The 16,665-nt window shown below is 43.0% G+C and overlaps 1 protein-coding gene across 6 annotated transcripts in view; it reads left to right on the forward strand.

Moving 5' to 3' along the window:
• Nucleotides 1-16,665, forward strand: part of PTPRE (protein tyrosine phosphatase receptor type E) — a 109,149-nt gene that overhangs the window by 76,765 nt on the left and 15,719 nt on the right. For all 6 annotated transcript variants that reach the window (XM_055719962.1, XM_055719966.1, XM_055719964.1 and 3 more), the window contains 10 exons: nucleotides 27-100; nucleotides 1,801-1,937; nucleotides 6,398-6,488; nucleotides 7,008-7,084; nucleotides 7,208-7,244; nucleotides 8,091-8,188; nucleotides 9,672-9,791; nucleotides 11,613-11,773; nucleotides 14,761-14,896; nucleotides 15,317-15,466. In XM_055719962.1, the coding sequence (XP_055575937.1) occupies nucleotides 27-100; nucleotides 1,801-1,937; nucleotides 6,398-6,488; nucleotides 7,008-7,084; nucleotides 7,208-7,244; nucleotides 8,091-8,188; nucleotides 9,672-9,791; nucleotides 11,613-11,773; nucleotides 14,761-14,896; nucleotides 15,317-15,466 (1,081 nt within the window). The remainder of the gene's footprint in view (nucleotides 1-26; nucleotides 101-1,800; nucleotides 1,938-6,397; nucleotides 6,489-7,007; nucleotides 7,085-7,207; nucleotides 7,245-8,090; nucleotides 8,189-9,671; nucleotides 9,792-11,612; nucleotides 11,774-14,760; nucleotides 14,897-15,316; nucleotides 15,467-16,665) is intronic.

The raw sequence follows: 16,665 nt of genomic DNA on the forward strand, positions 1-16,665 counted from the left end.
AGATTCATGTGCTGCGTGTATTTCAGGTTCAGAAGGCATAGGAAAGCTGTTGTGAACTCTGGGGACAAAAAGATGCCAAATGGGATCTTAGAAGAGCAAGGTATGGGCAGATTTGCTTTCCTTCTCAGTCTGAATTTTGTTTGTGAGTTTTGTTTGTGTATGTACACACTTGTTTGCTGATTAGGAATTCAGTTACTGTTACGTTTGCTTTTTGTTTATAAGTGATAGGATTGCTGTTAAAGAGAAAATAGTGTAAAAAAAGAACAACCAGACGTCCATATTTAAGTATGTATATATATATAATCTTAACTTTCAGTTGTTAGTTTTAAATAATTTTCACTTCAAGTTGTGATACAGAAAATGCTTCTTTGTAAATGTTTGTCGTGCTCTTTGTATATGTTTTATTAGGATGCCAGCTGAGATCCAGGTGTCTAGCACTGTGATGTTTGTATTTAGAGAAAGAATTGTAGTATTTCTTCTTAAAAGGGGGAAAAGAGATCCTTAACTCTGTGAAATTACTGGCTGGTTCCTGAACATAAAGAGAATAAAGTAAGGGGATAAGATAGAGCAGTAATGTAAGCCGGTGGCACTAAAATAAAACACGCGCAGGAGTTAAAATGTGTTGCCCTGGCTTTCTCAGCATGCTGGGTTTATTTCTGTTAGCGGGGAACCCTTCAGGTGGGCTACTCTGTGGGGCTCGGTTCCAACCTAGCAAATATGGAGGGGCTCTTTGTTTCTTGCTTACAAATTATTTTAGCCATAACAAAGAGAAACACTTAATGATAAAAAGAAGGACGTGTGTGCTTTGTGCCAGTTCCACATTGCTACGTGTGAACTGAAGAGGGGGTTAACAAACACAGTGGCAGTTGTTAGAGAAAGTCAAACCTCTAAATATACCCCTCAGCTTCCTCTTGGGTCAGTGCTTGTGCACAGGAGCCCCGCGGCTTGGCAATCCCTGCCACGGGTAGTGCCCTCGGGAGATGGAGGGTAGTGCAGCAAGCAGGGAGTTTTGCTTTGCCAGTGCAGCTGCTGGAAGTAGCCCCATCGTTACTGGCGTGCAGGGAGGCGGTCCGCCTTTCTCTTTGCCTCTGCTTGTAAGTAAAACTTGTCTTCACCAAACAGGGGGTTTAATCCCTCCGCTTCTTCCAGCCGCCCATGGGGATACACGTTTCGGTTTCCAGGTGGCCAGTCATGCTGGGGAAGGCAGCAGGTGAAGGGGTCCTGGGGCTTTATTTCCCAATGCGAGTCGAGGTCCCGGTGGCTGGAAGCGCCCACAGCAATCCCCGTCCCAAACCGTGCTGCTGCAGAGCCATGGCAGGCTGGGCTGGGCTGGGGCAGCTGAGAGCAACGGCTCATCGTGGTGCAGAGTTTCTGTGGACTGTCAAGTTAAAGATATTTTTTATTATTGCCCCTTCACAAGTGAAATAATCTGGCAGCATCCCTTTGGTGGTGGGCGGGAAGAGCTGTCCCTGCAGCCCCAGCCCTGTGGCAGAGCAGCTCTGGGCTGGTCCGCTCTTTGTCAGCAGAAGGAACCTACTTTTCTACATAAAACTTGGCCACGTTTTAATCTGGTGTCGATACAGAAATCATTCATTTTACCAGTGGTTGTTCTTTAAGCAACTACTTAGCCTGTGGTTTGGGGTTTTTATTTCATTCAAATCAGCTTTATCACTGATGGAAGTCTTGTGTGAGAAGTATGTTTTGGCATCTTCCAGCACAAAAATTAATTTATAGTTGGTAATAGCTTGTTACCTGTTGCTCTGGACATGCCTGTAACACGTACTTTCCTTGTCCTGACAGAACAGCAACGGGTCATGCTGCTCAGTAGGTCTCCCTCGGGCCCAAAGAAGTATTTCCCTATTCCAGTAGAAAATCTTGAAGAGGAAATACGGATGCGATCAGCAGACGAAGGGAAGCTCTTCAGGGAGGAGTTTAATGTAAGCTCTCATGCTGGAGCGAATGGCTGCGTGGCGAGAAGTGGGGGGCAAACCAAAACACCCGCAAGTATGAACAGTTTTTGTAAGAGTGGTGCATGATGCTGGTGTCTCAGAGCCTGAGCACTCGTGTGAGTGTGCTGGTGCTGTCCATCCGCGCTTTGTCACACTTGGTAAGCCTTGATCCGGACAAAATCTGCAACGTGAATGACTGTTATGATACGGGGATGCCAAACTGGTAATATATAAACTGTGCGACACTTGCTAACATTTAAAGAAGCTCTTTAGTTTTGCCTGAAAGCTGGAGGAGAGGAAAATCGAATGTAAATCTCCTTAGCACTGATTTTCTTGAAGGTGGTGGCGGGTTTTTTTGGGAGTCTTGAGTGTTTCGCCTCTATAGGAAGAAGCACTTAGAGGAGAAGACACAGCGTGACCTTTAATATTGCCCTAGTGAGGTTTGACTTTTTTTTTTTTTTTCATAATTTGACCTTTTGCTCTTTATTATCATCCCTTTTGCTTCCCTATTTGCAGCGCCCTGTGCCCCAGCACGTACGTTTCTTTGAAGTATCTCAACTTTAAAAGTTTTTCTTTAAAGTGTTGCCTTGGTCAGAAAGCAGATCTTCTTTTCTGCCCAAAACCGAAGCTTCCGTCGCATGTGGTCATACTCACGAGTCTTCACTGGGATCTGTGGCGAGCTGCTGCAGGGCCAGTTTCTATGGAGAAGTGTGGCGCAATGAGTCTGCTCTCACACATCTGCGTTTGGGGGCCTTTTCCATACTTTTAATTATTTCTTTTCACTTCACAGCAGAAGCAAGTTGCACAGAGCAGTAGCTTAAATGTCAAATATGGAGTTGTTAAAGCCTAGGCACGCATTGATTACGCAGTCTGTTAAGTTACCTTCTTAATTGGTATCATATTTATATCTGCAATTTGTTTGATGATATATTTAAAACACATAATTTCCTTGCCCTTATCAGAGAGAGAGCATTGTGGAGATACTTATCAAAGTCAACAAAATGAATGTGAAAACTAATTTGACAAGATGTGCACTTGTGAATTTTGACTCTCCTGATTAATTTGTTCTCCAGTTAGAAGCGAAAACAAGCCATCTATTTTTATTTTTAAAACCTGCTTTGCTTGGATCATTTTCTGCACCGTGCTGTGAGCATGTGAGTTTCTGTCTGCACATAAGCGCTGAGTCTGAAAACTGGGGTCCAGTTCCCACAAACGAGCAGTCTGAGCAGAGATGGGGGGTGGCAGTACGTGAAGTCTGCTTGATGCTTTATGTGGGTTTTTGTTGGTTGGGGTTTTTTGTTCCCACTGTATCTCCTGTGGCTGCTTGAGTGGACATGTGACTGTTTTGCTCAAGCCTGAGGTTGAAAGGGTGAAAGGCAGTTAGAAATCCTCATGATTGATACTGGAGCATAAAGCAGGAAAGCGGACAAACAGAAGCCTGTCACTGCAGCGCTGGAAGGAAAGGGGCTGAGAAATCCAGAACCTTCAGCACAGGCATCTGTGTGGTGACCTCTCCTCCAAAGCATCCCCAGCATGTGTAAGCCCTGAACTCGGCTCCATCCTCCCACCAGCTGAGGTTAGAGCCGCATCTGCCCCTCGAAGCAGTAGCTGCCAAGTCCTGCAGGTTTTGGAAGGGTCCAAAGCTTTCCCCTGTGTAGAAGCTGTTGGGTGGGAGGTGCTGAGCTGCGGTGGACCCTGACTGCAGCCCTGGGCTGGGGATGCTGGGCTGATGGGGATGGACCAGGGGGTCTCTGCCCGCTGTGGTGTTTGCTTCACGCAGCTGGATCTAACATGTCAGAGGGCCAGGCATCCCTGGGAACACAGATCCAGGGGCTCCGCTGTGAATCTGAAACAGATTGAGGCCAAAAATGGTGCGTGGGGTGAGGCAGCACTGGCCAGGCATGTGCAGAGAAGTTTGGTCCCATGGGGTTTTTTTCTGGTGAAAAGTAAAACAAAGCAAGTGCTGATAGGTGATGACACACAGTCAGTGGAAAGGATTTTTGAGGACAGTTCTCTTAGATTTATGTACCTAGTGGTGTTCTTCAATACTTGTGTTTTTATCCTTAAAGCCTAAATTACTCTTAAGAAGTATGTTGCACTTATTGTACTTATACGCTGAGGACAGCAGAGGCTCCCTCTGCTCTCAGTTGCTTCATTTTTTATGATTTGATTCCTTTGTGAACATAGGGCACTAGGAAGAGTGTGTTCTTTCTTCACAGGAAAAAAAAAAAAAAGAGGGAAAAAAATTGAAAACTGCGTATTCCTGCCTGTATAGGCCCTTACATGTATTTATCATCCATAATACAAGATGAGCTGGATGTTTGAAGTTTGTGATGGGTAGCTTATTGCCTTGATTTTCAGATTAATGTCTGAAAACCTTCCTGTATGAATTTGCTTTGGAAGTTTTAATTTTGACTTAAGATGTCCCTGTGGCTCATTCAGTTTAAAAAAAGGAGAAAAAGAGCTGATGCTGGCGTAGATCGAGCCCCTCCGGAGCTTCAGAGAGATTTTAGGATTCCTGCAAAGCGGGAGCAGATGAGATGGCAGATTCCTGTGAAGCGGTGGCAGCAGATGACCCGACGCCGCCAAGACTCATTATCTCCTCGTGATTCGTGGGGTGATGGAGAGGACATGATGAAGCGTGTCCTCGATGAATCACATCCTGCGCTCTGAGGATGGGTGGGAGCAGTGGAACAGGCTGTGGCCTTGCACTGGGGTGCAGGTCCCGCTCTGGGCCATGCAGTGTGACACAGGGAGGTACCTAGGGAGGGTCGGGGCCTTGCAGCAGTAAGGAGCGGGGAACGGGGAGTGGTGTGCCAGAGATAATTACTTTTCATGAGTTTTTGAAATGAAGATGCTGAACTTCTGTTGCTCTTTATTGGGAATTTGTTGCCTGACTTTTGAAGTTCAAAGAAATCGTGTTTTGAAGTGCTAATTATTTCTTTTAATGTAAAACGGAAATTAAGCTTCTGTGTTTTATAAATTGTATTTTAATTAGGAAAACCATGGGGTTCATTCAAATAAGGAATTAAGCAGGTTGCTAAAAGCAGCTTTGGTTTTCAACCCTTTTTTTAAGCTTCACTTTCTGTTCTTTTACTTACATTGACAAGTTTAAGCGATATAAAAAAAAGAAAAAGCAAAAAACCCCAAACAACCAAACCCACAAGCGCACGTTGCTGTTTCCTCTGTGGTGGTGGAGAAGTCTTCCCCAAACTGCCGCTTTTATCCTGTATCACCCTGACAACACAGACTGTTGCTTTTGAGGGGGAAACCCAAGTGCTGCTCTCCGCCAGGCAAGCAGGGATAGCTGCTTTAAGCTGTACAGTCACTTTACCCTTTTTTTTTTTTTTTCCCCTACGTGATTCAGACTGGGCAGTGGGAGGTAGAAGAAGGGTGGGAGAAGGTGGCTGCGCGTTCCCAAACTGCTGGGATTTTACCTTGGTGGGATCCAACGTGCCAACACGGGGTTTTTTAGGAGTTCAATGCAAGAAACGTAAACAAGAACAGAGTTTCATTACACCATTTGCAGTGAGGGGGCAGGTGAAAGCACAGGGCAGGAGCCTCGTGCCATGTCTCTGATGAACGGTGCCTTTTCTGACTCTCCCCTTGCCCTGGGCTCCGCTGCAGCCTGGGCTCGGCGGCTTGGCCCCGGTGGTGGCATCTCAGCAGCTTCTGCTGTGGTGGTGGAGGGGCTCCACCTTGGGCACCTCCTTGTTTTCATCTTCACCCTCTTCCTCTCCGTTTCTTCCTTTCATTTGATTGCTCTGCAAGGCTGGGGTTTTTTTTTAAGCCTGACTAAATTTATCCGCAGTCTTAGATCTTGCTGATTACTTGCAGAATATGACTTGTGCTCATACAGCGACTTTCAACACGAAAGAATTGCCATTTATTTTTTTCTTCTTCCCTTTCTGCCAGAGTTGAGCCCTCACCTGTGGGTCTCAGCAAGATGTTTGATATTTAATGTTCTTAGCAGACAGCTATTAACAATCAAACCCTATTTATATTATTTAACCAACTGTTATTGCTAAAAGTGGCTGTTGGAGCCAAGCTCGACGGAGCGGCGCATCCACGCGACTGGGTCACGGCGCTCTGAATCACCACGGCAGATGGCAGCTTAAAGCAGCAGCTCAGAGTGTAACAATTTTCTAAATAACTGAGATCTCTGATGGAAAAATTACTTATTTTTCCAAAACTGCTGAACTCATTTTCTGTAGTGAAATCTGGCAGGACGTAGTTTCCTGTTACAGAGTAATGAAAGGGGTTTTTTTTGGCTTTTTTTGGTTTTTTGTTGTTTTTTTTTTCCCAATAAGAGTAAAATATGTTTAATTCTGTTAGGTCCAAGGCAACATGTATAAATGCAGATTTTCTCTAAGTCATGTACAGTCAAGAGTCAGGGGGTTTCTAACACATTGACTTTTCTATCCTTTTTTTTTTTTTTTTTCCCCCAGTCGTTAACACCTGGATATGTGCAGGGAACATTTGAAATGGCAAATAAGGAAGAAAACAGGGAGAAAAACAGATACCCTAACATCCTGCCATGTAAGACATTACCTTTTCTTTTCAATCAGACAGTTAACTCTGGTACTGAGCAGGCTTGTAGCAGTGTTCATTTGCTGAAAATACTCGAGTAATAAAATTACTTTGGTCCAAATGTTCTTTATACGTTGTATGTATGAAACCTGTCTGGTTTGTGGCATATCTCTAGTATTGATCTTCTCCTGGTAGGTTTTCATGCAGTGCTTTTCAGGTGCAGCGTTATGAAGCCTTAGTTCTCGTGGGGTAGAGAATTACACTGTCAAGTGGGATATTTTAGGATCTCAGGTTAGTTTGGGGCAAGCAAATATGGAGAAGTTTGGGCTTCCATAGTGTAGAGCTACAGTCCTGGTGGCCTCCAGGTGTTGGGAGCAAAGCAAGACGTTTGTGGAGAAAGTTTCTTGGTGAGAACTAGGGACAATATGGGAGAGAGCTGTTTTGGGAAGTGTGTGCTTAGCTTGGCCTCCTGCTTCCTTTTGCAGATTGATTAACATGCAAATGTGTTTGCAATATGTTTTCTTCTAGATGATCATTCCAGAGTGATTTTGACCCAAATCGATGGAGTCCCACCTTCAGACTACATTAATGCATCGTATATAGATGTAAGGTGTCAGTTGTCCGCTGTTGGCCAAACTGCAAACTTTGTCTGTGAATTAAATAAGTATTTTTCTGCTAGCATATGTTGGCATTTCATCTTTTAACTGCTATGATATTTATTTCCATAGGGTTATAAAGAGAAGAATAAATTTATAGCAGCACAAGGTAATTTATTTTCATTTCTTCAGTCTGTACATCTTTTGGCTGAACATATTTAATTTTAGACCTGGTTTAAAGGTTCTTTTCAGCTGCATATGGTGGCCAAATGTGAGGTGTGATTTAGAGGCTACAGTTGAAATGAAATTAAACTGAGCATGAGGTATAACCCACTGCCTTTAGAGCTGCAGATGCTGCTCGGAGTGCAGAGGGCTCGCCTTACTCCCTCCACCCTCGCCTTGCTTCTCTTGCAAATTGATGTCTCCTGATAATACATTCTCTCTGAACAATCCTGATACAGAAATTTGCATTTTCACATCAATTCTTGTGCTGTATTGAGTCACAGATTTGGGGAGCTTTGTCACCACAGTCCCAGGCACAAAGCAATAGCTGCCCCTGCCCTTCAAAAACACTCCTGCCCTGTCCAGCATGACAAGGAGCTCTCAGGCAGTGGTTCATTGTGGTCACAGGTAATGCTGGACCTTGGTGTCAGGGAGAGCTGCAACGTAGAAATCCTAAATGATGCTCCTGCCTCAGTCCACTTAAAAGAGTGTTAATAATATTTCAAGAGAGGCGATATCTGCAAGAAATGTAGATTTGAGCACGTATGGCTGTGTAAGAAAGTGGTTTGGGATTTTGTTTTTGGGTTTTTTTGTGTTGTTTGGTTTTTTGGTTTTATTTTTTTTTTTCGTTGTTTTGTTTTGTTTTTAAAGAAACCTGTGTTATATTCAAAACCTGAGCACTCTGTAGTAAACAGAGGTCTGCATGGGCACCCAGTGCCAGGGGCTGTTTGTTGACACTGTGATTCGCTGGTCTCCATCACCCCTCTTGAGCAGAGCTGTGTTCTGCCTGCAGGACCAAAGCAAGAAACAGTTAATGATTTCTGGAGGATGATATGGGAGCAGAAGTCGGCTGTTATCGTCATGTTAACCAACCTGAAAGAAAGAAAAGAGGTAAAGAGCTTTCAGTTTGCTTTGGGATGTCTCGAGGAGAGCGTGCTCCAAAAGCAGTCCTGACTGCTGTGTCTGGCCAGTCACGTTTCTGACCACTTCCTTCTCCAGTCCCTGTTAGCACATCTGAGTTTCTACTCATAAATGTAGAGGTTTCACTTCCAAAATACAAATTTCTGTAAGCCGATCTTGAGTGAAAAAATTCTGATAGCTGATTTTGTCCTCCATAGCCAAAGGCAAATTCTTGTGCCTGTGTTTTTATCACACTCTAAGGCTGTGCTTATGGGTGGGTTTGGTTACAAATGAAGATAAAAACTGTATTCATTTCTCTGAGTATTAGGTTTCAAAATTCTTTCTGGCACATGCACAAAACAATTAGAAAACCAAAGCTGCTGCTTTGTGAGAGTGATGCTGTTCCTTCCTGCCCCCCCATTCCTCCTCATATGTCTCGCTCCTCCCATCGTGCGAGACTTTCTACACGTACTGGCTGCATGCTGAGATGCACATTACAAACGTGAAACATTAAGCTTCATTCCTGCTTCGCAGACTTGAGAAGCCAAGTTAAAACATTAAGGAAATGTACCATCAGAAACATAAAAGATACTTTTAAATTATTTTCGTTTCCCCTGGGGGACAGTTTGTCACACTAGGCATGCTACATTCTTGTTTGAAATATGTATAAAGTCCTCACAGATTTATGCCTGAGAAAAAAACCAACCTGTGTTTCCGTGGTGATTGTGGGAGCAAGGAGAGGGAGTGCTGGCGAGCTGGGCTTGTCTTACCCTCCAAGGGCAACCTCTCCTGCGAATGGGGAAATACGGGGATAAGCAGCAGTATTATCTGGAAGGAGATGAGGGTGCACTCGTGAGACACGATGTGCCGTATCGCTGTGTGACAGCTGGCCTTCGTACCTGTTTTGTGCCTTTTTTACAATAACGACAATGTAATTCGGGCACTGTCAGCTCACCACAGTTAGGAGGATGGGCATTCCTTGTCTTCCTGTTTGCGGTGGTGCTTCTGCTTTATTCTGCTGCAGTTATACTATTGCTTGGTGAAGCTCAAACAGCAAAGGCTGTCCATAAGAAGAGCCCATTCCCAATATGAGAGGCCAGAACGGCTACATCTGGATGTTGCTGATGACTCCAAATGAGAACTGCCTCGCACTTCTCACTGACTACACTTAAACATAGAGTCAAGACGTCACGGTTCCCACAATTAGGCACCACCTAACAAAAACACCAAAGCAACCCAAAAGCTGTTTAGGTCTGGCTAGGTTAAAAAACAACTTCAAAGCTGTTCTCACCCTCCCTGCATAAATTTAAGCATTGATAGTGCTAACAAAGTGTCAAAGCTGTATTGTGCCAGATGAGAAACTCTGCATGCTCTTATGCATAACATACACTGTTTTCAAATAACATGGTTATTTGATGGGTGACCAACAATGAAAGCAGGCTTGTTTTATAAAACTCACCGTACCTTTGTACAGGAAAAATGTTATCAGTATTGGCCTGACCAAGGGTGCTGGACTTACGGAAATATCCGCGTGTCCGTGGAGGATTGCATAGTTCTGGTGGACTACACCATCCGCAAGTTTTGCGTTCAGTCGGTAAGTAACAATAATGCTCTAGCTGGGTCTTCATGTCAGTTTTTAAAGCAAATTGTTACAACATCGAATATTTGCATAAAAAAGTCAGGAAATTAGTTAAACATATTTGCAAATGGAGAAAGGTGCAGCAGCTCGCCTACGCAGAGGCAAGCTCTGCGGGTCAGCAGGCATAGCATCAGCGGTGGTGTAAGGGATTGCTAGAGGTTCTGCTCAGTTTCTTCTTGCCTGTAGCCCAGGGCCACAGAACGTCATGCCCTGTGACTGTCAGTGAGGGAGCACAGGAGCAGTGTCTTGACCTTTTTTGGCACAAGTTGTTTTGATAAATAAATGAGTGGATTCGGATATGTTTGGGTATTTGGAGTAATCTCTGGATATTAGTCGGCCAACATCAGCTAGTATTACAGCTTGATTTCTGTTTGATAAATAAGTGAGTGGATTTGGATGTGTTTGGGCATCTGGTTGGCCAATGTCAGCCAGTGTTACAGCTTGATTTCTGGTGTGTCCTTGGTCGCTGGCATGAGTTAAAGCTTTAGATCACAAGGGAGCTGGTGGGGATGACTTTGCTCTTGTCTACAGTGTGTAGCCTTGTATGGGAGCAAACTGCTGGAGATCTCACCCTCTGAATGGAGGGCTGCTCTGTTGGTAATTTAGATTGGTCATCTAATTTAGATTGAAGATTGAAGACAATATGGGCTGGTGAGAGGTGATGAACCACGTCTAGCTGCGTAGAACTACACAGACAGCTTGGAAGCCTTCAAAATAGGGGTGGATTCATTCCGCATTAATTACAAGTATTGAACTGTAAAGCGAACTCTGCAGATTCAGCATGGAGATCGCTTTGGAGCGACTAATCATCACTGACAAAAATGCTCAGAGAAACTGCTCAGAAAGCAGAATGGGAAAGAAGGAATGGTGCAGAGACATACGTGCTGGATGAGCCAAAGGGCTGGAAACTTTATGAATGGACCTGGCTGCCTTTCCCTTGTTGATCTTGGCAGAATGCATTTCTCAGGCTTGGTTTATCCCTTGATGGAGGCAAGGCATCTTACAAAACCAATTGGCTTTCTCCAGGCCTTGACCCTGGCTAACAGACTGGAAGCTTGGGAGACAGACACGCTTTCTAACCTGAGAGATAGGCTGTGTGTAGTGAATGCAGGTGAAACGATGCTGAGCTCTGCTGTTGTTGCTTCGGTAACATCTTCTCGTTTATGCTTGAAGAGTAGGTCCGATCATGAACCTGTCGGTCGTTGGCCATTAGAGGCACAGCCCTTCTTTCAATTTTCATACGTGATATGGGAAGAGCTGGCATTTGGCTTCTCATAGCAATGCAGGTCCTGAACGTTTAGACTGGCTGTTGTGAGTTTTCACCTGAGGCTGCTAAAAGAAGCGTTTTGAGGATTTTATAAATGAAATAGGCCAGGTTGGATGGGTCTTTGATCAACCTGGTCTAGTGGAAGGTGTCCCTGCTTGTGGCAGGGGGTTGGAACTAGGTGGTCTTTAAGGTCCCTTCCAGCCCAGGCCATTCTATGATTCTGTTATAAAAAGGACTTAAGATTTGATCCATTATTAACATAAATTGTGAGTCTTACTCTTTGCAATCCTATCCTGGGATTATTCCAGTTTTCACTGCAAAGATGCATTTTAAGAATGCATGGTAGCTTTGCTCAGTGCTTGTATTTTACATATACTGTAAATTTCCAATCCTTGTGTTAGGCTCCAAATGTTGCAGGAATTAAAGGCAGAAATAACCACAGCAGTTTATTTAGAAATCTTTGAATGAAAAATGAAATGTCAAACTCTGAGTCTGTGTGTTCCCTGCAGCTTCATGACGGCTGTAAAGCTCCGAGGCTTGTTACACAGCTTCACTTTACCAGCTGGCCTGATTTTGGGGTGCCTTTCACACCTATTGGGATGCTGAAATTCCTGAAGAAAGTCAAAACATTGAATCCCGCCCATGCTGGACCAATTGTGGTTCACTGTAGGTATGTATGTGCTCGTCAAGCCATTCTCTTAGCTTGGCCTGGAGTTACGTGTATAATATTAAAGCTAAATTTTAATCTTCTGTTCATAGGCTGCAAAGTTTGTGTGTATATATATTTACTTACATATTTGTAATTATCTATGTAAAGGGCAATAATATGCTGAGTCTTTTGAGAGCCCAGGGTAAAAGTAACTTCAAAAGATCTGTCTTTGCTGTCACTTTAATACTTGAAACAGAAGTTGTTGGTTTGGGTTATTCTTTTTTTATCTGAGTGATGTCCAGTGTTTGGTATAAATACGTTCTTTGTCAGAAAAACAGACTCGTAATACAAATATGTGACCTCTGCCACTAAATGCTCCTCTGAGAATTCATCCCCCACTTCTCCCACAATAAAATTGCAGTTTGCTATGTAAATTATCCATTAAGTGCCTAGAAAGTTTTGAATAAAGACTTGCATTTAAGAGACTGAAATGCTGCAGTTTCAAAAATGTGCTACATACCAATACAGAACATATTCCCACTCATTCGGTCACACACACATGAACGTCCTTCTATTAAAGGCTTGTGCTAAACTGTTTGAAATCTTATGTTAATGAAACCACAAACAAACTCCAAATCAGTTTTCAGAGAATAATTGCAGTCTCTATAGCAACTGTAAGCTCACAACTGAGTGAGAAGTGTCTTTTCAGGAGCAATTATCGTAGTGAGGTTAGAATAAAAAGGAAAGAATAGCAGCTTTGTCTTTCTGGATCTTGTTTTTAAGGAAATGGTTGTAGATTGCTGTACGTGTTTCTTTTTCTCTTGCTTGTGTCAGATGTCTAGAAACACTCTCTGAGAGTCCTTGAAGTGTTTACTGTCAAAAAAGAGCGTGTTTGTCCCAACCAAGCCAGCCTTTTTGTTTCTTCATTTCCATCCAGATCTTGCCTTGCTAGGATTCATCTTCTCTCCCAGGTGGCATATATAAGAGACTTAAAGAAAAGCATTAAATTAAAAAAGAAGATTTCAGTAGTCTCACATAGTCTTACCTTTGAGAAACCCACAATATTTTTATAGCCTTTTGTCATGATGTTCGGTGGAGACTCGTACTGGGCTTCAGCTTTATTTTGCACTACCAAGAGATGCTGTACTTAGTTTAATGAGCAAAAGTAGAGACAAAATAAGGGAAAACAGAAAATATCTTAATAAAAATCTGCAGAGGTTTAAATATCATGGTCCAAAGGGACACAGTGGCACTGTTATGTGTCAGTGCTAGGGGCTAGTGCCATACTTCAGCCTGCATCAGAAATCAAGAACGAGAGAGGTGACACTTAATTTCCGTTACGGTTCAGGATATGACACTATTGAATTGTTGAAAAAAGGAAAGGGAAACTCATTGATAGTGAGTAACCATCCATTTTTAGTGAGCTTTTATGAGAGTATCACCCAGTCATTCTGACAAAAGCTGCTCGATCGGAATCTTTTGGAAGTTGATGAAACACTAATTTAGTATTTGGAAGTAAAGAAGAGCAGATAAAAGGGCAGGGGGTGGGGAGCAGGATTTTCTGCCAATTCTTTTTTTTTTCCAGAAGTTTTCAGAAATCTAATTTTTCAGTGAGCATATTGCTACATTGAGGAATAGCTGAGTAAGGGATACTTTTGAGTAGGTTAAGGATGGATAAAGTCAGGGAACTTCCAAGGCAAATGTCAAGGCTGGTGAAATTACCAACTGTAGCAGGAACATCAAGGATTGAATTAAGTGCTGATCGGAAGCCAGGTAACCTTGGGGCAGGGGCATGGGGCAGCAACAAGGATGTGCAAAAGGGATCAGATCTGTAATGGGAAGGGAACTGACGAAGCTGAGCGTGGGTTTCAGTGGGTAAAAGCTCACAGGACTGAGCTATGAAGGACAAGTGTGAACTGGCGATAAGCGACCTATGCTCAGAGGTGGTTTCCAGGGCACGCAGGAAGAGGAAAATCTCTGGAAGCAGCAAGTCAAGACAGGGGGACTCGAGGTGGACTCGTCTGTGGTGGCAGAGGTCAAACGAGACCGAAAGGAAGCGAGAGTTTGATTTTAAACGCAAAGGAATTTGGAGGCAGAAGGTTATAGTGGGCTTGTTCACCATGAAGAAGTTCCATGAAATTTTGGTGGAGGTCCGTGGTACGCCATGGTTCCACTAGTCTCCATCGTCCCTCTGGACTGGTGGAACAGGAGGGCTTCGGGGCTTTGGTTTCACGTGGCATTTGCTGTTGGAAGTATGTGCATGTGGGTATGAACTAAGTCATATTAGGCAGGCAAATTTTCTTTTTTCTGGTGTTATTTAAAAACCTAACGTTTCCTTGCTGGAAGTTGATCTGTATCTTTGAGCATGCTAGGACGGAGGGCGTTTTTGTCGTGTTCCAGAAGGTGTTTGTGGATATGACAGCGGTTGCTGTACAAAGTAAGCTAAGAGAAGGTTAGAGGAGAGCGATGAATGCCTAGCACAGGATGCCATGCCCTTTTCCTCTGACAGGAAGGGCTGAACGTGCTGGAGTAATGTCATTTATAATGGTCGTGCTCCCTCTCGTGGTGCTCAAGGGTGTTAAAAAAAATAATAATTCGGGGTAGCCGTGTTGGGAAGCGTAGAACTTGTAGCAAGACCAAGTAACTAGTATCTAAGCAGCATGCAACAGCAACCAAGCAGAAAAGAATGAAAAGATAAGAAAAAATATTTAAAATTTCATCTCGGACTGAATTATTCTAGCTGGTTAGGCAGCATTTTTTTCCAAAGTTCTTTTCTAATAGAATTCTGATGTTGTAATTTCCAAGCTGTTAAGAGGTGACTTTTTATGCTAAAAACTTACACACCTTGGGTTTTTTACTGTCATTAAAACAAATCAAATTTTATTTTTCACAGTGATATTTCCATCTACTATAAACAGTGTAAGCTCTCCCTGTGTCATTGCTGTAGCAATTCCTGCAGACTTGGTAATTCCAGAGAGGTTTTTGTTTGGTTTTGTTTCCTTTTCAAGCGCTGGCGTGGGTCGCACAGGCACGTTTATCGTTATAGATGCCATCATAGACATGATGCACACGGAGCAGAAAGTTGATGTTTTTGAGTTTGTTTCAAGAATCCGTAATCAGCGTCCGCAGATGGTTCAGACTGATGTAAGTGGACCTTAATCAGTTGAAATTACAACTTTCAGAGGTCAAAAGAAGAATATGCTTCCGTATTTCCCCTCTGATGTGCATTCCCAGTACGTCCTGTCCTGTTGCATAGCTAGATAATTGGAAAATGAACAAAGCCCAGTAGGAGGGTGGGGCTGGGGAAGAAGATAAAGGCGTGTTAGGGCTGTGAAGACCACCATAAGGCATGTTATCTTTCAGTATCACATCCAGGTTTCCCCATGCACGTAAAAAGGAATTTTAGAGAATGTGACCGATGTGACAGGAAAACTCTGGTTTAGCTTAAAGTATATTTTGATAATTAGTAGCTTGTAGACCAGATTAGGTGGATGAAAGTGCCAGAATCGGTAGTTTCACTTCCTTGTTTTGCAGTATGCTTATCTGCCTCTGTGTTCATTCCAGATGCAATACTCCTTCATTTATCAAGCCTTACTTGAATACTACCTCTACGGTGACACGGAACTAGATGTGTCATCCTTAGAAAAACATCTACAAACATCACAGAACGCAGCGCCAAACCTTGTCAAAATAGGGCTAGAAGAAGAGTTTAAAGTAAGTATGCAAGTCTTTTGCCATAGGATATCTAAGTGTGGAAACATTTAAGCCAGAAAGACACCTCAAAAGCAAGAAAAGTGTAACCTTCGAAGAAAAGCTCCATCAAAATGGAGCAACTTCTTTTATTTTGCGATTGCTGTGAATGGATCATGTGGAGTCAGTGAATGGAGCCTTGCTTAACATCCTGTTCTGCAAATGCTCATTCAAAGCTGCGTTGGTGTACGGACCTTTTCCTATATGCTTTTTGTTTGTTTATAAAAGAAAAATGAAACTATTCTTTCAGTCTTGCACTAGATGCCAGATCAGATAATGCTGGAAGAGGGAGCTGGATTATGTGCACCTAATTTGCATCTCAGCAGGACCGTTAACTTTGTGATGACAGGGCAGAGAGAGTTGCAGGGAATGTACACATCTCGTGCTGGGTATCCAGACCTGTGAGGAAAGAAAAAAGAAAAGCATTTCTGTTTAGTGGAGAAACCTCAAATGCAGAAAGCAACCACACTGGCAGTTTGCAATCTTGTTTAAAATAGACTTTATTGTCCTGAGGAAATAGCTAGAACTTTATGACTTTTGCTATGCTAAAGTATTTATTCTATATACAGGTCTAAAGCCTTAAATGACATATAGGAGTTACCCAGAATGCTCTCTTTCCTTTAAAAGATTAATTTAATCAGAAATTGGGAACTGGGAAAAGAAAATGCTACACCACCAGACTTATTTTTGATCAACAAGTTTAAAAATCAAAACTATTGAGCTGCCTGAGGGAAGGAAGCAAGCAAAAACATCAAGTATTCTGCTTTTTCCAGAATTCCTAAGTTTGTTTTGGCTGCCCACTGTGCCAGCGAGGCTGCATTAAAGTGCAAAGAACAACGTTTAGTTCTGCCTTGTATTCTGAAAAGCACTTAGTTGGCCCAGGAGCAATGAGCTCACCCACACCAGAAAAAGAGTAGAGCAATGTTGTAACTGGTATGGGAGTCTCTGACGTAAAATCTATTGAACGCAGTATTACAGAGTAGCTGAAAAGTAATTTCTCAGAGGCTAGGGGTTTATTTTCTAGAATTTATTGCCAGTACTAGAGATTTTACTGGAATTGAGATATGCTCCTGCAGCTCAGTACCTGGCAAATACAGGCTTGAAAATCTGCTTGCAGTTTGAAAATTAAATTAATTTTCATTGAAGTTGAATGTGTATTAAAT

Source organism: Falco cherrug, chromosome 9 (assembly GCF_023634085.1).
Source record: "Falco cherrug isolate bFalChe1 chromosome 9, bFalChe1.pri, whole genome shotgun sequence".
NCBI lineage: Eukaryota > Metazoa > Chordata > Aves > Falconiformes > Falconidae > Falco > Falco cherrug.